The sequence below is a fragment of the Nestor notabilis genome, unplaced genomic scaffold (genome assembly GCF_000696875.1).
Source record: "Nestor notabilis isolate BGI_N333 unplaced genomic scaffold, ASM69687v1 scaffold324, whole genome shotgun sequence".
NCBI lineage: Eukaryota > Metazoa > Chordata > Aves > Psittaciformes > Psittacidae > Nestor > Nestor notabilis.
In genome coordinates this window covers 95,465-119,037 of record NW_009926627.1, presented here as the reverse complement: position 1 = coordinate 119,037, position 23,573 = coordinate 95,465, and the positions used below count along the sequence as shown (strand labels likewise).

Genomic DNA, 23,573 nt, shown 5'->3' with positions numbered 1-23,573 from the left:
TGATAAATGAGCATATAGTAAACTGAAGCGTCATTCCTGTGAAAAGTCTAGCACTACATATATTTAACTATTTGCCAAAACTAAAATATCACAAGACATTAATAGAATTCACCTTTTTTGATTCCTTAGAGAAAGTGTGGGAGAAAGGCAGCATCCGAAACTGCAGAGACTGTGCCGCTACGCTCTGCTGTGCTCTGTAGTATTTTAAACTGATTATTCTAACTGCTTCCAGTCTTAATTAGTGCTGGAGGAATGCAGGTTCGTAACTTCCCGCACTTGACAGCTACCTGGCAGTGATGGAAACCTCCTTTTCCCAAGGAATGCAGTTCCTAGTTACTGCACCCATCCCTGCACTTGGCTTTTCTACACCTTTCAATAGCATTTGCAAAGGACTTGCAAAGGTTTTGTCCTAAAGAAGAATGATGGGAGAAAGTGCAGATTGAAGTGTGGAGAAGAAACTAGAGCCTGTGCTGGGCAGAGAGGAGGAATAAAGAAAGACATTCATTTTGATGAAAATGAGAACCTGAGGGTGGGAAGAGAGACAGGAAAGGAAGAAGCAGACGAAAGACTGGAGAGAAAGGTAGGGAGGCAGTGTTTAGGACCAGGAAAACAGCATCTGGCAAAGGAAGCTTCTCCTTTAGTGGTCAACAAAAGATAACCAGTATGAAATACGTATGTCAAAGGCTGGAATTCTAAGAATAAACACAGGAATTACAGATGGAAGTGTGTTTCCCTGAGGAACGGTTCAAAAGAATCCCTAAGAGCAAACCCCAATTTGTTTTACAACTGGGAATAGTTTGGGTTTAAATTCTGTTCTGCTGTTAAGAAAACACAGTTTATTTCCTTGAAAAAATGTTCTGATAATGAATCGTGTATTTATTATTTACACCTGGCTTCAGTCTTCCTACAATCACCCATGTCCCTGCCTGTGGCAGGGGTTGGAACTAGGTGATCTTTAAGGTCCCTTCCAATTCAAACCATTGCATGATTCAGGCAGCTAACGTATTAAGTAACAAATTAAAAGCAAAACTGTCTTGTCTCGTCTATGATCTTGTAGCTGAAGACAGCGCTCAGGCCCCTCTCCCCTCCTTAATCTGCTTGTCTTAAAACCGAATGGGTTTTCTAGCATATCCTTACACATCGTATGCTTCAGCTGCTGGTCATGGTGGTGGCACTCCCCAGCCGCACTCCAGTGTGCTGCGTCTGGTACCGTGGGGGCCCAGCCTGGCCGCGGTTCTGCAGGTGCAGGCTCACGGGTGGTAAGAGCAGCGGGGGACACTCGGCTCCTCTGAGTGCACCACGTCCTCACTGCTGGGTGAGGCTGTGGTGCGTGTCAGCACAGCGAGGGGCCTCGTTCTGACCCACGTTCAGCTCGTCCACCAGCCCCTTTTCCTGCAAAGCCACTTGCTCAGTGACATGGGGCTGTGCCTCCCGCCCGGCTGTAGGACATTGCATTTGTCTCTGGTGAACCCAGAGAGGTTCCTGTCAGCCCCGTTTTCCAGCCTGTTGAGCTCCCTGGAGGACAGCCCTGCCCCTACTGTATCAATCACCTCCATAACCCCCATTTGTCTTTATCCATGAGTCCGCAACCCATCCAGGCACCAGGCTGGCAATGAAACCCTTCAGCATTATCTGGCCCAGTATTAACCTGAGGCACGTTACTAGTAACCACCAACCAAAGAGCTCACCTCAGCCCTCCAGGCCCTGCTGTGGAGCTGATTTTCCACCCGCCTCATAGTCCATGCTTTGAATCCGTATCTCCCCAATTTGCTGTAAGAATACAAAAGCAGATGGTGCCAAAGCCTTGCTAAGGTCAAAGCGAACACAGCTCACTGCTCTCTGGTCAGTACCTGAAGCCAGTATTTCATCACAGGCGGCCAGCAAGTTGTCAGGCACAGCTTCCCCTTGTTAAATCCATGTTGTCTGGACATGGCTTCTAGGAGAGTTTGTTCCAGAGTGCGCCTGGGATTGAGGCTGGGCTGAGCAGCCTGTAGTTCCCTGGGTCTGTCTTGAAAATGGGCATTGCATTTGCCTTTTTCCAATCCTTAGAGACCCTGTGCACCGTGATCTTTCAAGGGTGATCGCAGCCCGGCAGTGATACCAGCCCGCAGCCTTGAATCCAGCCCAGCTTTCCCCACAGATTGGCATGGATCCAGGGTAAGTAGTCTTTACCTCAGGCTTCCTTTTATGTGGGTAGTACCTCACTCCCCAGCCTCTGCCCGAAGATGTGAGCACAGACCTTTCCAGTTAAAGCCTGAAGCAAAGGCAGCACCGAGTGTACCTCAGCAGCTTCCATGTCCTTTGTCACTTGGCACACGTTCTATTTAGCCTTCCTTCCACGTCAATGTACAGAGTGTCCTTTACATCCCTCACTAATTTCAACTCCAGCTGAGCTTTGGCTTTCCTAGCTCTGCTCCAGCATGCCTAGGCAGCGTTTCTGTATTCCTCCAGCGCAGCCCCCTCCTGCTGCCACAGGCTGTGTACTTGCCTTTCGGATTTGCTGTCAGTCAGGAGTTCCCTGGAATGGATTGTTCTTGTGCTTCAGCTGGCTCCCCTGGGCCCTTTAGGGCAGTCTTTTGTGGGATTCTGCCAACAAAATGTGTGCAGGAGACAAAGTCTGCTCTCCTGAATTCCAGGGTCACAATTCAACTTCCTCACTTCCCTCAGAATCTTCAGCTTTGCTGTCTCTTAGTCACTGCTGCCAAGGCTGCCACCAGTGTCAGCGTTCCCAGCCAGCCCCTCCTTACATGTGAGCAGCGTGTCTGGCAGAGCCCCGCACAGCTTGTGCAGCACTTCTGTCAACAAATCGTCCTTGGTGCGCTGCAGAGGTAGCCTGGATCACTTGTGCCTCCACTGGGGTGCCAGCCCAGCCCACAGGAACAAGAGCCTGCAGTCGTAAGGCTAAGCTGTTAGTGGCTTTCTTTTTTCTTCAGTCAACTGCAAAATAAAGACTAAACCTGTCACCAAAAATCATGCATGGTATAAATGAACTATCAGGAAGCAGAAAAGTCCTTCCAGTTACTGTTTCCGAGTCGGAGATTACAAAAATGCTATTTTAATACCAGGAGATGTAGCTTTCTTACAGAATTGGCCACTTGCCAGTTGACTGAAAACCCAATACATTTTTGTCCTAGAACCATGGTAGGGCTCTTGCTGAAGGCAAAGGAATAAGAAGTTGCTTTGCAGGAGCCTTCGTTCTTTGAGATACACAGCAATCTCGTTTAACTGTGGCTCTGAGCCCATAGCTCTTAGGACCACAGGTGCTTTTATTCTAGCAGTGCCTGTAGAGAGTTCACACTACACAGGGTGGTGGAGATCAGAGATCCATCTCCATTGCCTCAGTTTCTCTGGCCACCCCCAGTCCAAAAAGAGACATTTTGAACAATAGGAATGCTGGGCATGCAGTTAGTAAGTGTGGGTTATGTGTCTCCAGTGATACCTCAGTCTTTTCCTGTTTTTGACCGTAACTCCAAGTGTGAGGCTGCAGGTCTTGGAAGCACTCTGCAAAACCACATGAGTGGAAATCAGCTTTCTGCACCTTCTTGGTGTCTCCTTGATAATGAAGCAGCAAGGCCAGTGTGCTGGTATTACTGTTCAGGCTGTGGTCCCAACACAACTCCTAAAGAGAATTAACAAGGAAGGAGTAACTCAAGGCTAGATTTTTAAAAGAAAATCAAACAAACCATAACCAACCCCCTCCCAAACCAACCAAAACACACAACAACCCCCCCACTGGTTATATGGCCTAAAATAAAGAAAAAGAAGAGAAAAATAAAGAAGAAGGAAGGCAGATAGTTGCAATTTAGGAGCGGAGCGGAGCTGACCAGAAGGGAAAGTTTCTTGCATAGGCTGTGAAGAGTATCTTCAGAACTAAGGCGACAGGCCTCCGTATTGTGCATTTGTGGTGGGAAAGGTTAGAAGGTTGGGCCTGAATGATCCTTTTTCCAGTGACCTGTCTGCTCACGCGGGACACAGCTCTCAAATCAGCACTAAGTTTGCCACTGGGAAGGGATGATGGTTTCTTTTCTGCAGTGATGCTTACCTACTCTGTCACCACTTCCTCCTCTGTCTCGGCAGGGCTCAGGCTGGAAATGAGCTGACAGACATGGGACTTGCAGGGTTTCACTCACGAGTTCATCGTGCCATTCGTTGTGTTTACACCGATGGGCCTTTACACCTGTAGCATTCTGTAAACACGCTTTGTTCGTGCAAGACAACTGCTCTGAAAAACTGGTCTCTTGTGGTGTCACATAAACCACGTTAGTAACTGCTCCAAGTTAATCAAACCCAGATTCGATCTGATCTTGCAGGCCTGGGAAATCTGCAAAGGGACAGCTGAACATTGTGCATCATCTCAAATCCCTACTGGTGCCCTTCTTACCCTCAAATCAAGTTCTCCTGCATCCTGATTGTTATTTCTGGCAAGCTCCCCTCTAAACAGGGGGAGCTTCCCTAAAGCTTTCCTTCTCCCTTCTGTGGGGAGAGCAGACCACAATCGAGGTCTCAGTGTCTCTGCACGTCAGCCATAAACAACCAAAACCCACACACAAAAGAACCCAGCCCTTGTCACTTGTGATGCATCACAAATGAGAACAAGAGTATCCCTACCATCTACCATGGGTTCTCCAGACAATGGGCAAACAAGGGACCTGCTGCTGCTGAATTATAACAGGTTTATCTTCCTTCTACTTCGGAGAGTATGTCTCAAAAAGAGGTCTGTACTTGTTTTGAGTAGTAGCTCTGAAGACGTACTAATTGAGCAGAACAGCATAAAAATTTGCATGAAATAAACATTCCTGTGTTCTAAAGTCTGAACCTGTTGCATGAATCTCCTCCAAATATTTCTGGAATCAGTATTTGGCATTTCTTCCAGTTGTGAATCCTGACAGATTTGGAAGAGTAAAACAGATACTGGTCACACACAGCAGTGACTTTCTGCTAAAATAAATAGCTCTGTGGTAAAAACAGAAGCACAAACCCTAGAGTGCAACGAATAGAAAAGTTGCAGTGTGTTCTGCTTCTCTCTGAAACTGGTGGTATTTAGGGCATGTTAGATAATACAAGCAGAAAAGTAAAGAGTGCTGCTACAAGCAAAATACTTGTATAACCAAAAAGGGGTGGGGAAAACCAAGTCCAAATAGAGAACAGCTTGTGAATCATTCTAACAATCCTGCAAGTGCTAAAAAATTACTCAGATTCATATTTGGAAAACAATTTCAGTGGTCTTTGGCCCTTGCTGGCCACGGCCAAGGATGGCTCACAACTAATAACTCACGGCTGCAATATTCCATTGTCTTGGCTGTTGCTTTAATTTCTGTCAGCTGCTAGAAATAGCAAAGCACCTTACAAACACAGTGTCACTTCATGGGGACCACTCTATCAGATGTAACTTCAGTGTCTACTGTTGCTCCAGGACGTTTGGGTTTTCTGTACTGGAAAAGATAAACTCAAGATTAACAAAAAAACCCCTTTTCAAACTATAGGCAGCTCAGACCAAGGCACAGATTGGACTGTAAAGAGGAAGTTCAGGATTAGCTTTTGTGACAGGCATCAGAACATGCAAGGCATCGCACAAAAAGCTTTACCTAGAAGGTGAATTTTCTTCCTCTGATGACCGTTTCCTGTAACACGGGCCCAGCTTTCCACCTCCCCTGCCAGTTCTCAGGGTATGCATACAGAAATGCAGTTTGCAGTCCAAATGTCTTGCTTTTAAAAAACATCATTCCATAATTGTGAGCATCTTCCCTGCGGTATGTCCAAGACCGAGTTTCCAGATACTTCATTAAAGGAACATGGAACTATGTGTCTTCCCCAGATTTGCAGGAGAGGTTTGCTGCGAGAGGAAGAACTGCAGTCCTCTCTGCAGAGCTCACAAACCAATGGGCAATTTGAGTCACACTGATCTGTAATTGGAACAGGCTTTACACAGAACAGGAATCTTAATGCCTAGATAAAAGTTGCATTTTTAGTATCAACAATGATAAAAAGCCTGGTTTTACATTTGTGCTGCCCACCGAAGTGAGAATTCCTAACTCCAGCAGCTGTAGCCAAGTTAATTTACACTGATAAGGAATGAGAAAATGCATTCAGCTAAGCAAAGGAATTGAAAAATGGTTTATCAGTGCAAAGCCCTCAGCAGGTGATCGTCACCCATGTCCTGACATGTAAATACAGACATATTTGAGGCAGGCATGCCAGGAATAATCCAGAGCAATTCAGCCCTGTACAAAGCTGGGCTGATCTTTGCACTACGAGCCAAATTCTCAGTGCTGGCTATGGGCATGGTGTGTTGCAGCATACGATACGTACCATTTTCACGCTGCAGAGATAAATAATGACAAACCCGTTTGTTTCTTACAAACATATAAATTATTTTATTTACAAAGCCATGTTACAAAAAAAAAAAAAAAAGAAAAAAAAAGAAAAAAAAAAAAGAAAGCAAAAACCAAAAAATACAATCGCTCACTAGAGAATATCTCCAGGCCCGGTGCTGAACCACGGCAGTATCAATCAGATACGTTTGTTCTGGTTTTCCTTTTTTAAACTGTAAGCCATAGAATTTACTATTTACACCTACTTTAGACATTTATTCTGCTTACAATTATCACAAGCATGGAATGAATTCTATTTGATACTGCTAATACATAAAGGTGCAGGACAAAGAATGAAAATACTTAGTGTTACAAAATATGGATTGTAGAAAAGAAATTGGCTGTACAAGTTATGGCATTTTTTTTTTTCTTAGAATGATTGGACATGCTTTCTTCAAAAGTCTTCTGGAAAAGGTTCTAAAATCTGTAGTAGGAAAGCACAATATAGCAGGTGCAAATTCATTTCTGTGCAACAACAGTTATTTAATATATCCCATGACTGACCAGCTATGCAAAACCCACAGAGTTTTGTTAAAGTGCCATGGGTCAACAGCATAACAAAATATAAGGTGTAAATAGAAAAATTTCTTTTTTTCTTCTTTTTTTTAAAACAATAGTTCACTGAGAATCAGCAATAATAGAATATGCTGTATAAACTATTCTCTACAAAGGTCGATCAGCACTATGTACAATTGTTACATCGATACAAAAGAAGGCATACAAGTTATCCAAGTCGCTTTTTATGGCTGACGGGCCTATGCATTGCGAATGTGTAACAACCAAAGCTTCTGAGCCTCTATTGCTGGAAACAAATCACACGATTTTCAGGCAAATGGGGAAGAAAAAGAACTACCGAGTGAATGCTACGCTAAGAATGCATTATAGGCTGGTCCAGTTTGTCTCCGGTGTTTCCCAATGCTTACTTCCATTCCACTTTTCAGGCTGAAATTTCTGATCCATAGAATTAAGTAATGACTCTCTGACGATGAAAGAACACCGTGGGGCTTTACTTCACACTTCACTCTCCTGAAACGCTGTCAGGTGTAAGCCAGTTGAAAAAACATTTAAGCAGCATTCAAAGGACAGGCTCCATATTCCAGCTTTCCAATTAAAAGATGCATGGATAGAGCTAAAGCTTCCTAAAAACTACAAAATTGCTCCTTCAGTCATTGATTAGCATTATTTCTCAGAAGCAACCACTGAATCTCACAACCACTGTTTTCCCTCAACGACTAGAAATAGCAGTTCATTGATTACAGAGGATGACTTTGATACTGAGATTTTGAAACTCCTGCAGTTTTATAACTCAAAATAAATTAAAGGAAAAAAAAAATAATCAACATAGTACTGCTCCTACAACTGAACGAGACAAAAATTGTGCAAAAATAACCAAGATATGTACACATTTTTTTTTCAGTCTGAAGAAATGTACAATAAAAACATAATTCAAAGAACATTTTAAAAATATAAACATTGCTTAAACTTTCCTAAGTTTCATACTGTTTCTGAAACTATAGCGGTCAGTTAGCTCTGAAGTATAGCAAAACATAAATTATTACAAAATTAACACTATAAAAATTTATTTTAAGAATATTTCTAAACTTTTTTCAAAGGGTCCAACCTTGTTTATAATTGCTTCAACTTTTTTAGTCTTAAAATTTGCCTTAAGCCTTCTTTTTTTAAAAAAGAAAGTAGTAATAATCTCCCTATTTGCAGTCTCTCGCCTTTCCCCCCAAGATGTAAATAAACCAGCATATAAGTGCACTTTTAACACTGTAGAAATAAAAATTAACTCCTCTGTTCTATTGTTCCAGTATTGGCTTCCTGATTAAAAAAATCTATATTTTATTAAAAAGTTATTCAGTAATCCTATAAGAAACACTGTCAGTGCAATTCTATTAATGCAAGCCAATCTGCTCAACTCCTGCCCTTGCAAACCCAAACTGTTCACTGAAGTTATCAAGAGCCATGATCTCGAGGGTCTACAAATCCTCCGGGATACGGGGATGTTACATGTTGAGCCCCTGATAACATTAAACTACAGTTTGGTGCAAAAAGCCGCTCTGCATTGATTGAAGTGTAGGTTCCTTAAGAGCTTGATCCTGGAAGAGGCTGAACACTTAGAATTCCCATTGAAATTATTAAATGCTGTAGGTACAGAGCACCAGTCAGGATTAGTCCCTAAAGTTGCAGTGCCCCAGCTGTTTGTTTGCAAGTTACTAAGAAATGCACTCCATTTTTATCCATAGGACAAGCTTAAATACAGAATTACTGTAATTTTTATTTCATGAAAAAATTTGGAGATCCTTTAAATGAATTCAAATCATGATCTGGATTTCTTTTGTTTTTTGGAATGTCCGCTGTGTTCTGGTAAGGAAACAAAGGGAGCATTGCAACGATAACAGCTTTAAAAGGCATGAAACATAACCAAGCAGAACGCACAGATCAGTGGCAAATACAAGTGAAAAACTAAACAAATCACTATTACAGTTTTCTGTAAATTTAATTCTCTTTAAAACCACAAATTCATAAAAGGTTAAATCCATCTGCAGGACATAGAAAAGAAAAACCCTGTGGCGTAGGGCTGCTGAGAGCTAGAGATTATAGGCTGGTTCCTTTTCCTTGTCATGGAAGAGTCCTTATTCTACCAGTCCGGTTTGACGTCTTCTAGAAGAGAAACCAGAGCCAGGTTCAAAATCACAGAATGTCTTCCAGCACAGAAAACTTAATAACATCTGCCTCTGACACAACTCAAAGCAGGAACTTATTTCAAGTCTCTGAACCAAATTCCCTCCCTGTTTACTGATTACATTTAAGGAAAGGAACTGCTTTGAATAAACAGCGTATTTCCTTTTGGGACTGTCTGCTTTGAGTAAGCTTTAGTGAATGTCATGTTCATTAACTTGGTGAATCATTACGAATAAAGAGGAGCAATTAAATGGACAACTCTGAAGAATCTTTTCCTCTACACAGCATGTTTCCATGCACGAGGAATCCCCATACAGCATACACGTTGTCATCTCCCTTAATACAATGATCTGGTTACTCAGTATTTAAAAAACACCACATACTGAGGTCTTGAAGTGTTAACACATTCAGGCACCTAAAAGCACTACGAAGACAAAAACACTTGGTTAGTTATAAACCTAGAACACGGATAAAAACTGGAGAAAACAAGCTTTTAAAAATTTGTATTAACAGGCACAAATAACTTGACCATAAAACTACTATTCCCTTAATATTTGTCAAAAACAAAGTAGTTTTTGTAGGGATTTTTTAGGGAAAATTAGTATTTTTTTAAATCAAAACAACAATGGTTGGAAAACCAGACACACTTTTATGTATACAAGCCCCTGTTCAGGTCTCAAATAGATGCAGCAACATGCAAATTAGACATGAATTGAGAACAATTTGCCTGGGTTTAACCTGACTGAGTTTAACGTGATGGGAAAGAGCAGCCAGGCCCACAGCAGTTATCCTCACACTCCACCAGTCCCTGCAGGAGAACCTCAGAGGACAGCGGGCTTCCACAGATGCAGCAAATGATGGAGAGAAACCAGTGGTGTGAAACCAGACCAGCACAGGGCACCTCTATCTCACAACTCAGTAACGAGAAACACCCAGTTACGGGTGGCAGGTGACTTTCGGAGCACTGCTGTGTGTGTCCGCTCGGGTTGGAAGGTCAGTGGGAAGCTGCCTTGCACGCGGATAACCACATGAGGCTGGGTTGATAGCCGTCTGCAACTTCCCAAGTGCTCATTCTCACCTGGTCACTCAACCCCACAAGGAATTAAGGACCTCTCTCCCTTCTCTTGAGAAACAGTAATCTCCTCCCTTCTTATTCTCCCTCTGCACCGGCAGACAACCCCAAGAGGCTGCCTGATGAGGCAGCCAAGTGGAGGCAGGCCAGTAATTGCTCTATATGCACATTTATCTTGACGGCTGCAATTCTACTTCAAACTGCATTGTTAAAAGTCTGTTGTTCTGACTTGTATTCATGAAAACTTGCTTGATTTTCCAACTCTGAACCCCAGCAGATAGCAGAGATTGTCTCTGCCTACACACCTCACTTCACTTGGACTCCCTGATTATTACGGTTATAACAACACTGGCATTAAAAACAAGAGAGCTCAGGTTCCTCCAGTATTGTATTTACTGACACAGCACATACTTGCAGATCCTCTTATTGTTACCTAATTAGTAATGCCTTTTATAAAGAAATATTATAGCACACTTTAAGACTAAAGTTTTATTTTGAGTCTATTCAGTTGCTAAATTGAGATGAAAGCTGTCAACAAAGCAGCTCAGGTTTGCTTTGACAGTGACAAGCATTTATTAGATAGGCAATCATTATTCATGGTTCCAAATACTAAAATCCCGTGTCAGAGTTAGGAAAAAAGTTTAACAACACTTAATACATCTTGATGTTTTTTGTCTTTGTACTCTGAGCTCCATATTCAGCTACCACACTGACAGAAACATCATATGAACAATAAAGAGCTTGTGGGGTTTCAACCAAGCGAACACTTCTATTTTTGATAAAGTTGCAGAAACAGGCAGCTGAAAAGCTCAGCAATAGCCTCTGTTTACAGAAGGCTGCCACAAAATGAATGTTTTGTACTGTTAGGTTTTCCCCATGGGATCTAGGCAACTGATCCCAACAAGCTCTGCTCCTCCTCCAGCATCTATTTTATACTAACACTGGAGCAGAAGGTTAAAGCAAAAGCAGTTTTGCATTGCAGAATAGCTTTCTCCCATGGTTGTTACTGGCAGGTGGATGACAGCGTCTCACAGAGGAAAATGCCAGTCTCTAGAAGTATGAAGAAACTTGCCACTCTTTTCCCTTCAGAGCAGTTCTTCTGTACACTGCTTTGCATTCAGCACCAGAAGAAAACAATAAATACACTGTGTGTCAGTTCATCTCAAGATGTGACTGATTCAGAGTATTTTTAACGGGGCTACAGTTGTGGGTTATCATTACTACAACCATACTATTCTTTCGTTGTGTCTACACAGCAGGAACTAAGGAGCACATCTGGAATAGCTAACCCTGTATTATTTAGCCAGAATACAGAACAGAATTCTAAACCACTGACTGGTCGTGGAGAAAAGCCCTCTGGAATTGCTGTTTACTTGTGACTACACCCTGCTGAGGTGTGAAACCTCTTCATACCGAGGATCTTGGTAACAAATTCTTGATAAACTGCTCAACTTGGAGAGTCAAACAGTAGGGGCCATATTAAAAAACTAAACTCGTCTATCAGCCTTGCAGCCAGATCACAGGGCAAGCACCTGTCCTCACAAAAAGCTGAGTTACAGAGTTCCTTACCTTTACCTGACTCGTAGTCTGCGTGATGATAAACAGCTATGGTGGGAGTTCTAAGGATTTCTCACAGTCAGAGAACAACTCAGACTATGCTTAGCATAGTTACGCTTTCAGATTAGTTTCTCTGAATAGCCAAGTGCCCTGTCTTCTCTGTCCTGCTTCTGTCCTCCCTGCTGCTTTCACTTGTGGCCTATTTTAAATGCTGTCCCTCCTGTGCCAGTGTGGGGACTCTGCTGTGCCATGTCGCTCAGCAGGGGAGGCTGGACAGAAACCCCACATCCGCCTAAGCTGGATCCTGTGCAGAGAGTGCTGCTGCTGCTGCTCAGTCTGTGTCACCAAAGCAACAGCCAGCGAGCAGCACATAAGCCAACCTGAGGCGTATTATTACAGGTAAAAAACAAGCAGAAAACTTGTTATTCATAAATCTTGGAGGGGAAAATAGCTGGGGAAAAAAAAAGTGAGAGGAGAAATCTAGTATCAGTTCACAGGAAGACAGCTTCTATAAGGAACTGTATTCATAAAGAAATGGTATTTTAAGGTTTTACAGTATAAAGTATTTCAAAACCGCTTACAGACACTTTTTTTCAAAGCAACTTACTTGTCTGTTGTGTACGGGGTTTGATGTACTCGAAGGACTGGACTGTGACAAAGCTACACTGCTATTTTTTCCAATCTGAAAGACATTAATTGAGCAGTATTGAGAGGCATATTTGTCAGTTGAATGCAGATGCTGGTAATGGCTTTCCCTTTCCTGTGTAAAGTGGCACTAATTGCTTCGCATTTGGAACACAGGTATTTTGCTATGGCAAAAGATACACTTCGGATAGAATCATAATTATCTCTCAGAGCCTGTATACTTTAAATAAAGTCTCAAAAGGCACATAAATACTATTACAGGTCAGAAAACAACATAAGAAACGTTACCTAGGGAATATAGATTGCAAAGCCACACCTCTCCACACTGAAATACTAGTTTGTCTAGTTCCTGGAGTCACTCAGTGCAGCTGGTCAGCCACTGTCAGAGCACAGAGTGCTCACCCTCCCAGACTCCTCCCCAGGGACCTTCCCTGCTCCTGCGGAGTTAGTTGAAAGCAAGAGGCCAAGCACCACAGCATGCCTGAAGGTATTCCATTTTCTTCCTTATAGAGTCTTCATTTATTATTATTGCTCAAAAATGCACATATTAACCAGAAGAATCAAACTCCAGAGGTTTAAATTTGCAGTTGTATGAATTTACTGCATCAGAGAATTTCTTTGGGAATGAGTGCAAACTGACACTACACATACAGACATTCTGAAATTACTCAGTTAAAACACTGCAATACTCAGTCTGCAGATTTCAGTGCTACAGCACTCTGCAAGAGCAGTCTGCCTGGGGTTCTTCTACAACGACCCATACACACAGTGTAGGTATTTCTGTGGCGATACAAAAAGGGAGCCAGCTGTTGAGTCAGACAAACAGTTCCTCAGGGGTTGCAAGGCTGATAGAAATGAGCCATGGACACCTGCCTGCAAAGGGCGTATGGCTGGAGTTTGAGTAGTTATTCACAAGGTCAATGGACTTCAAGTAACATCAACTTTAACCATTTGGTGGAGATGTAGCAAGGCCCTGTCTTCTGAACAGTGAAAAATGCAGATGCAGGTTTCTTACTGAAGAGACTGGACTGTGGCACTGCCTGGTGGGAACTGACGTTCACCAGCATCGGCCTTCTCCTTCCCTTCTGCAACATCATTTGTTTGCCATCTCACGTAAATATAAAAGGCACCCTTTGTCTCTCTCTCTGTATCAGCCCTTTCTCATCCTGTGACTGCTGAGAACTGTGTTCTCTCTTCACATGCTATCCAGAAGTGTTTAAAGTTTTCATTTACAGCCGATTCTAAGGCAGCTCCCGAGGTGCTAAAAGAGTAAAAGGGTAGGCTTCTGCCTGTCCTGTTCCCTTTAGCTGGCTGTTTCGCATGCCACAGCTGTTCTCTAGGTAGTAATGTGCTTTTCCTCAGTATACAAATACTGACTAAAGATACACAACCTTGTAAGATCTTTCCTAGCCATTCAGATCATTACACAACTGCAAACCTTTCTTCTCTACATCCACCATTAGAACCATCCATAAAACCTTTCTGTAATAAAATATATATCCCCCTTTTAAAAGGAAAATCAGCCACTAGGAAATTGACATGCTGAGATCCCAGAGTCATAAGGGGGGATATTCGACCTCTTTAAGGCTTTTCTTCACGCAGTGCTGTTATGACTGGCTGTGGGCATGGGACAAGGCAGGGAGCAGCAGAGCTTGCAGCACTGGGGTTGGCTCGGAGCAGCTTTACCGTCCCATCTTCACTCAGGGCTGGCAGGGCAGTGCTCCACAAAGGAGGGCGATTCAGGCAGGCTGAACAGTTACAGCACTCCATGAAAGTAAGAAGGATTCCCAGTTGTGTTGGGTGTTTAATGATGGGAACACCGTTTTAAAAGGACTAGGGTGAGGCCAAGGCTCAAATCCTTTTCTTTTTTCTCTCTTAAAAATAAAGCATGCTTCGAAACCCAGCGGTGAACACTTTCAGTTATTACCTACCCAGGCCAGACTCGAATTAAATTAGTAAAAAACCCAAACTGAGCCTATCACCAGTCACTTGATCTTTTTCCTGTGTTCTTAGTCTCTTAGTTTAATTTGCCCTATTACATCAGGGAACAGGAGCCAGATTTTAAGTAATGCTGATTTTTTTGGTGGAATTTTTACTTTCTAGAACACTGCAAGTCAAACCAGCACAGCTTAAAAGTGATTCCAAGTATTGTATTCTCCAAAGCTTTAATATTCACTTGTAGAGGTTGGAATATTATTTGTCTCGTATGCTTAAGTGGGTACAAATTTCATTTATTTAGAGCATAAATAAACAGTAGGAAATGTCTATTTTGTATCACATACAATTTTGTATCCTTGTCACAGAGACTATTAGCTGCCAGCCAGACATCTGAAACACAAGCAACTCTGCTTTATCTCATATTTGTGATTACTAATGTAGCTCCAAAGACCAGCAGTGTAAGAGGAAAGTGTGACCAACTTTCACATACATACACGCACATATATATGCATGTATGTATATATATGTATATGCACCTGTACATGTATAGAAAAACATGTTTAAAAATCCGCATTTCATTACACATTGCATATATTTAAGCTTTTACTTAAGGAAAAAACATTAGTGTGAATTACATATTTACAGATACTCAGAGAAGACCTCTGACTGATTCTCTGACGTTTATTTACTTCTAGTACTGTGCAACCTGCTGAAAGACATCACAAACTGCAACAGGAATGTCCCACAGGAACAGACTGAATCACTAGGGGAGCCAGAACGTCGTGTGTGTATCTGTAAGCCTTCGTCAGACAGCTCTAGTTACAGATGCAGTCTGTGTACTGTGAAAAGACGATACAATCCATTTCCTACTACCCATGTTTGTACCAAAGTAACCATTTGTACTTACTTTTTCTTCCCACTTGAGATCATGTATCTCAGGGCAATTTAATCTTTTTGGGCTCACACGTATTTCAAAAATCAGATGTGTGACAGAATGGAAAGCTTACAGCATCCTCCACTGACTGCAGTGACTTAGAGACCAGTTCTCATTGCAGGACACATTTAAAGGGCTTAAAACAGAAAGACAATGCCACTATCCATTCTTAAAAGCCAAACAAGTCATCTCAGTTGCACCTCTGCTGGAAGTTGTAAAGATAAAATACACTTGCTTAAGCCATTCTGTGAGACCTTCATTCTGTCTGCTGTACCAGCTTTAAAATTCATTTATTCCCCTCTGCCACTCCCATTTGTGTCTGCTATTACCTATGGACTCCTCTGCTCAAGATCTTACTCTCTCCATTTCCAAATTCCACTTTATATGTAACATCCTTAGGAAATGAGAGTTTCACAAACAAACAACGTCTTCCTAAGCTCCCTTCTCTGGATTTTCTAAGGTATTCTATTTCCTAAGGTTTTGTCTTCCAGACGCCTGGAACAAGCTGTGTTCTCTGTGCACTGCACAGCACTGGACACAGTGGCAGAACAAACAGCAGATCGTTATAAAGATCATATTGGCAGTTCTTCCACTAAATTCTACCACACACACATTTCTGTCCTTATACAGCATCACCGAAAGAGCAGTCGAAGCTCTGTTGCTAGTGACAGGGAAGTAAGAATGTGCAACCTTATCTGCTGCATTGACTTCAATGTTCTGAACACAGGCACACTAAAGAAGACAACTTAATGTCCACTAAAGGTCATCTTGGTTAAGAACTTAATTTCTTCACGTTTCCTGTTTCAAACAGGAAACAGCACCTGAAGTCAGGCACCTCAGATCCTCTCCAGGGGAAAGGTAGATGCAAGCCTTATACGTCAGAGCAATGAGGAGACTTGTGTAACATTAAGAAATGAATCAGCCACAAGTTTGGGAAAAAAAGAAACAAACAGAAATGCTGACTCTTATCTTCCTGTTTTTATGACACCATTTATTTCAGAGATGAGAATTACGGTAAAAAAATTAATCTCTAAAAATCCTTTATCCATTCTGGACATTCCATTTTACTTTCAGAGATACAAATGGCTACTTTATTAATTGAATAAAAGAATCTCATTAAAATATTTAAGAAAGTAGATATATATATTTTTAAAACTCTAAAACCATCTTTCTCTGATTGGTACAAAACAAATACAAACATGTTCCTGTCTTAACCTAGAAAGTAAGCTGTGTGATGGAAACCAATCTGAAGCAAACATTGTATTTTCTTTTCAGAGTGCAGGAAATATTTCAAATCAGACATGACCTGCAAAAAAATAACTGGAAGAGTCCCTTACCTGCCGAGAGATGGAGCTGCTTGTAGAATCTGGCACCGCAGAAATAAGGTTGGCAGTGCTCTTTCTATGAACACTATTCATACCAGGCATTTTAGTGATTTTACAGGCTTTGCTACTAGAACTAGAGTTTTTACGTTTCTTTCCTTCTGATTTGTCAAAAGAAAGGGGTAGAGAAGACACTGCGTTATGTGCTCCCAGGGAGTGGTCCCCTGAGTGGTGCACAAGAGAAGATACAGACAGATTAGAAGAGTCAATACTGCTTACTACCATGCTCATATGTTTCACTGAGTCTGTTGAACTACTTGATAATGAAGTCCGTCCTGAGGGCTCCGATTTGGCACTGAGTGGGCTTGTTCCGTTATTTGTATTGTGCACAGACATACTGTTATAGGAAGATGTAGCCTGATAGGAGTTCAAAGTCGAACTGGGGTTCAGGACACAGTTCTTTTTGTGGGACCCTGAAAATGAAGACGAGGAAGATGTCTGCAAAGATAACGAGGACGATGATGACGATGATGATGACGATGACTGCGGCTTCTTCTTTTTGTTACTTGAAGACTCATCACCCCGAGATGACAGGTCTTTCACTTTTGAGGATTTGCTGGTTTTTGTTTTGGATGGCTTGTGGGATGGGGAAGGGATGACTGCTGGCACTGGTGACACAGCTGATGGCGCCTTGAAAGTCGAGTCCATGATACTGAGGCTTGCAGCCATGTGAGGAAAAGCTGTAGTGTGTGACATAATGGAATTTGTATCCGACGTTGTCACAAAGGCTGCGTTTGATAACATGGCTGATGTCATTATGTAAGAAGAAGAAGTGATTCTGGAACTGATAGGTGTTGAAGGAATATACACCGCACTCGGGGTGCTGAAAGGCTGTAAGACTGACGCTGGAAAAGGAGTGGAGACATGTGCTGCTGGAGAAGGCATGGGACTATCTGCCGCAGGAGGAATTTTCCTAAATAGATAAGGGGGATGGGGAGGGGAAAAGAGAAAAAAGAAGATGACATTTAGATACATAAAAAATTCCATCTGAACAATGCAGACAGGAAACGATTTCTGGGAAGGACCAACTTATTAATCAAGGCAAACCTAGACCATTCCAGTTTTGATTCCTTTTCTACCAATTACATATATTTTCATATTCACCATTCAAAATTAGCTTTGCATTCTATAGCTTAAAAATGCTTTTGCTTGTCATTTTTCCTCCTTTTTTAACTTGCAATTCCATTATGAGGTTTCCTTGGGATTTAATACAAACAACAAACCCCAAACTACATGTGTTTTAATATTGTAAAGATTCGGGAAAGCTGGATTGTGAAGTATATGTTCCTAAAAATTAATTTTGAAATGGGGCACATTAAATCTGTGAAGGCAGCAGAGACCTAAGAGGATGATTAGATAAAGAACTATGCAGCGTAATTCTCCCTATAAAATTCTGTCATGGCACCTGAGTCCTGAAGCGTGTAACTCAGTTAAACCAGAACTGAGCTCTGCTTCAGCATAAGTGCCCCACGTAGCATTTACGTGCACAGCGTTGCAATTTAATCACTTTATTACAAATTTAATTTCCTTTTTTCCTCTCCTGTTTTACCAAACAAATAATGCAAATACAATGCCTGATGGTGGGCTCTATAAAGATCCTAGGCGCTCTGTTTCACTCATTGTGTATGTTTTGTTTGAAAGTTCAAGTTATGGAACTGTTTCCATGTCAACCTAAACTCACAGGTTGGTTAGGTTAGATTTGATGAGGGTAGTAAATGAGCCAGTTGTGGGGGGTTGTGAAGCACTTAATCACTGAGCTTAAACAGGAAAGCTCATCCCTTTCCAGATGCAGTGGTATTCCCAGGAGCTCATCTGGGAGCTGGTTAGATGGGATTAGCTAGGTAAGTTACTGATTAATTTCACCGATATTGAAAAATTGACAAATTATTAAACAAGGCTTGATAAGATTTGTAACTAGTTGAGTACTATTCTGAGAATAAAGTCTAATAATATTTCCTGTGAAATTAGTAGAATGTATGCAAATTCCTTTCTGCTCAGCCATCATCATCTATTATTTTATCTAGTTCAATGTTCACAAAGAACTAGACTTCCATAATGTCTCTTGGAAAATTATTCAAGCTTTTCTCATTATTTAGAATACAATTTAATTCACAGTTTAATCCTCTTTTCCTTTGTTAAGAAGCTGTACATCACCATAACTCTGCCCTTGTTATCCTCACTACTGACACCTTTTTAGTTTTTAAAGGCTTACCCTTGCCCTCAAAGAAGTATGATAAAAGAGCAGCACTGGGTGTGCTGTTTTATCATAAATCAAATCCTAATTACAAGTGTTCTCTCCTGGTATTTCTCCTTTGGAGACTGTCAGACAGAACACTGTTTATGGCACAATTACATAAGGGATTACATACAGTCCATGAGCCAGAAATGAGGAAGTCCTACTGCCTGCAACTTGCTATGTGAACAGAGCTGCTTCTCAGATCCATTCCTCAGTTTATTTTTAAGGAAGGGCCAATAATTCTTACCCACCTTTGTAAAGTACTTTGAGAACTAGGGATTAAAAAGTACTTTGTAAATGTTATTATCACTCTCAAAACATGGCCTGGTATCCCTGTACCTGTAGCTCCAACTACAGAGCTGCACAGGCACCAGTTATGAAACAGCTTTACCCATCCTCCTGCTTGGGGGAAGACAGGAAAAATCAGTCTAGAGGAGGGTTGAGGACAATGGAAGAATACAATAGGGGTTAAGCACTGTGAGCTTCCTGTGTTACACGGACAAGTAAGTACGAATGGAATTCATTAAAATATTAGAGATTACATAAACAGCTAGAATTTGGGAAAACATTTATAATTGGATTTAGTGGGAGCAGGATGAGGCCTGTTTATGTCTTGTATCATGTAACTACTACAGAGGTTATTTTTGGTTTTCATGATAGTAGTGGTACTAGGGACACATTTTGTTTGTCCTGACAAACAAAGCCAATAGATAACAAGTTTTAACCTTCTTATTTAAGAAAATTAAGTAGTTTTATTTGTGGAAGGTGACAAACAGTAGTTAACAGCCAAATTTACAAAGTAGGAGAGAGGAACCCCCTTGCAGATTAAGCATGATCTGTCCCTGAACAGACATGACACTGGCGCTTTTATGGCAAACCCAACCCTTTCCAAACTATGTCTCCCAGCACAGTAGCACTGTTATCATCAAGTTACCAGGTTAGTCAGACAAGCCAAGCTTTAGTGTTTCAAAAATATATTTAAGTAAAAGTCAAACCTTGTTTATCTAATGGCTGCCATCCAATGAATATAACACAGTCCTGATAATAAACAGTGACATGAAACACTGCACTTTAGTGTCATTACATTGGAAGAAGTATGCATATGCTGTAGCAGAGTACCCCCAAAAAAATCACTCCTACCTGCAGACAGCACGAGCTTGTCAAATAGATATGTTTAAAAGAAGAATTAGCAGTTTTCAGAAGTGCAGTCTGTTTTCAGGTACCTGTGCAGCCAAAGCCTACAGTGCTTGGAACTTGCACACATGATATAGAGGGGCTTCAACAGTGACTAATAATCAGAACTTTCAGACCCCAAGGCCAGTAAGGGCGCTATGGACTGAAAAAAACTATCACATTCCACCTTACACACAGGTAAGTGTGTACTGAGTTCCTGAGCTTACAACACATGAGTCTTAAAGAGCAAAGTTTGAGTGGGTGATAAGAGCCACATGATACAGGTATAGAAGTCTAGACAAAATCTAACCTGTGTGTTATGTGAAATCAAAACATACCTCCAAACCCAGAAAACACTGAGTTTTAATGCTTTAATGTTAACTACTGAATTATTCCTCCGCAGATTCAGAGGGACTAAAAAAAAGTGCTAAATCTGGCACAAATTTACATCAGAATAGGAGATTGGTTGGTTGTGCTTGTGTATTCGTTAGAGACAAAAGAAAATCTGTATCTGTATTACTGCTATCCCTTGATACAGAGGCATTTACAAACACTTCCCATGGAGTGTTTAATTTAGAAGTTCTACAGAATTAAAAATATTAAACTACCCACCAAGTGTAAAACCCCCACTTACTTCCACATCTGTGAGTTCAAGTGTTTTTCTACCATAGAGTTTAGTGCGAATCGAAAATGGTCCCATCTTCTGTCAAAGACATAGTACCCTCTTCCCATTAAGCGACTGCCATATGAACAAAACTGAAAGAAAAGAGATTTCAACATTGTTTAAAAAACAGTCTACATTATCTACATTATAAAACAATCATTTATAGATCAAGGAACACCTTTGTAATTCACATAGTGCATATAAAACACCTTTAAAAAAGGTGGTTTTCACTAGCTACAGCATAAATACTTTTTTCATGATATATGAATATGTGCTCAGTGTCAAGTATACTTCATATTTCACTAACAAGTCAGTTTGCTATCAAGGACCTCTGTGCAACAGGGAAAGAATATAAATGCTGGGGTAATGTTAAGAATCAGTTCTGCCTACTCCTTACTGCCTCTGAAAGAGAGTTTCACCATTCTGTACACATCAAATCTCATAATTGTGTAACACGAATAAAAATATAACTGAAGAGGAAAAAGGTGCAACAGGAGTGTCTTTAATACCTGCTTAATAAACAAACGAGTGACAGGTTAGTAGCACAACTACACAGGGCACCTGCGCTACAACAGAACTGTGGGTACCCTCTTCTCAGTGTATGAAAATCATCTAGAGGAGTACTAAATATTTTGAGGATTCTGCAGAGCTCAGGCACATTTGCTCTAATTCCTCTGGAGAACTTCCTGAAAAGTCCTTGACTCCACTACACTGAAATGGGATTATCAGGAATCTACCCTTCTTCAGTTCAGTCTTACTGATCTCACATTACACAGAGAACTGCTATAACACGTGTTTGTGGGAAAGAAACCTGTTATAAATCATCCTCAGGAAACAAGACACACCCCACCATGCAGGGACCAAGTCCCCAGATTCTGGCGGAGAACAGACGCCACTGACGAAGTAGAACATCATCTGTTTACACTACCTTCAGCTTAGTGGACAGTGAGTAGTGACTCCCTGTTTATCTTACATCTGTTTCATGACAAGGTTAAACAGGTTAATTAAAACCACCACCTAAGTTGACAAAGTAGTCTCACCTCCCAGTGACACAGCTACCACTGTGTATATCAGCTACCACTAAGAGGCAGGTTAAGAAGCTACTGCCTCTTCCCCATCAATTACTACCACCCAGCTGGGAGAGGGACTGCGTAAGGAAAACAGCGCACTTCAATATGACATGTAGCAAGTTAGCAGAAGCTTGTGCTGAAGGCGATTTACACCGTCTTTTCTGACTTCCCATTGATGTGGACTAAGAACAGCTGCACTACCAGTAACTGCTTCAGCTGAGAGGTGCTGAGATCTCAAGTACAGGTGAGTCAGTGGGATTTGCCTTGAAACAGAGCAAGGATCCTAAACCAGAATGGCCATAGACAGAGGCCTCACTGACCATGCTTGTAAAAGACTCTTCATTTCTGCGGACACACATGCTATGAAGTTTCAGTTTTTAACTCATAGAGAAGCAGTCAGCAAAACCAAAGTAGAATACAAGAGTACCAAGGAAGCACACTTTCCTGTGTAAGAACTGCATACAGAATTTCATCTGACAGTCATTTTATATTCAGCTCATACTTTTTTCTGGTGTCTGACAACAAGTTCTGCTTTGCTCTAGGGAATACAGACAATGCTACAGTTATCACAGTATTTGTTTTATTCTGCGTATCATATGGAAAACACGTAAGGGAAGTCATCATTAATTTCATTCCTTGGCTCAGTTTTGATGAGAACCAACTGCTTAGAAGTTCAAGAGTTCTCCCATTCCTTCTTAGTTTGTACAGTGTAAACTAATTCGCACTGCAGAGATAATGCCACAAGGCAGCTCTTACTACTTACCACGAAATTTCTCACCAACATGGAAGACAAAAACAGCTGCCAGAGAAGCACATACTTGAGCCACCACCAAAGCTATGCTGTACTCTAGACTTTCCATTTTTAGATGAATGAAGCAATAGCTGCTAAGTCCACACACACTCACATAAATGATATTTAATTACTGATTCAAACCAGATGACAAAAATCAGTGAAGCACTATAACAGCCCTTTGCTGCCATATGATTTTCAGAGCTGTAACCAATTGCAAGGTGCAGTTTCGTAAGAACTATGACTACAAAGAGATTATCTGTTCACGTCACACTGAAAACAGTGCAACTTTCCACACTTGAGCAGAACTGCACACGAGTTCCAATCTACTGAGAGGAAAATCTAAAACTAGAACTTGTGATTTTCTGATGTTCATCTTGTTCTACAATCTCTTTGTCACATGCACTAACCAGTCTTCTCCTCCTACCTTATCCCATCCATATAATTTTCTGTTAAATGTATTTGATTTCTTTAGAACACAGTTTTCAGAGTGTAAGGTCCTCATTCCTTACATTTTTACTAACTTACTTCTTTTTCTCCCCTCTGTAACCACACAAGAATTACAGCAAGGCATGCCAGAGACAGACACATACCCCAAGAGGTCTGGGATGGTGTCCAGAAAAATGACAGTCTAATTTCTCAGATTCTTCAGCTCCATCCGCTTCTCCTTCATCACTGGACAATCTGCTTGTTAAATCTCCTCCCATGGAAGGCAGTGGCAGTTCTGGTACGTACCCACTGTGGTTTGAAGAACTGTTGCTGTTTATGCTATTTGCAGATGACGGTCTAGAAGGAGAATATACATTTAAGCCACCAGTGCTCAAAGGTTCTGCAAACCTGGCTGCCAGAGTCAAGCATCAAAGTGAATTACATCAGAAAGGATCACAGAGAGGAGGACAGTAAAAGATACAGAATAGCTGACATTTGGTCTTATCAGAAATGTATCATGGGTTATCACCCAGTTAATGTTAGCAAAAGCACCTCTGCATTGCCTGAAATTTTAAATTTGCCTCTTACAACATGTAGGTTTTCTTTATCTTTGTCTAAAATCCA

General features: G+C 41.4%; 1 protein-coding gene across 2 annotated transcripts in view; it reads right to left on the bottom strand.

The window, feature by feature from the left end:
• Positions 1 to 6,593: 6,593 nt before the first annotated feature.
• Positions 6,594 to 23,573, bottom strand: part of ATXN7L1 (ataxin 7-like 1) — a 112,301-nt gene continuing 95,321 nt past the window's right edge. The window contains exons 7-11 of one of the 2 annotated variants that reach the window (XM_010013607.1): positions 23,114 to 23,306; positions 20,631 to 20,752; positions 16,543 to 17,500; positions 12,296 to 12,370; positions 6,594 to 9,038 (exon numbers count right to left, since the gene is read on the bottom strand). In XM_010013607.1, the coding sequence (XP_010011909.1) occupies positions 8,997 to 9,038; positions 12,296 to 12,370; positions 16,543 to 17,500; positions 20,631 to 20,752; positions 23,114 to 23,306 (1,390 nt within the window). In that variant the 3' untranslated portion in view covers positions 6,594 to 8,996. The remainder of the gene's footprint in view (positions 9,039 to 12,295; positions 12,371 to 16,542; positions 17,501 to 20,630; positions 20,753 to 23,113; positions 23,307 to 23,573) is intronic. The other variant, XM_010013608.1, reaches the window with a different exon arrangement.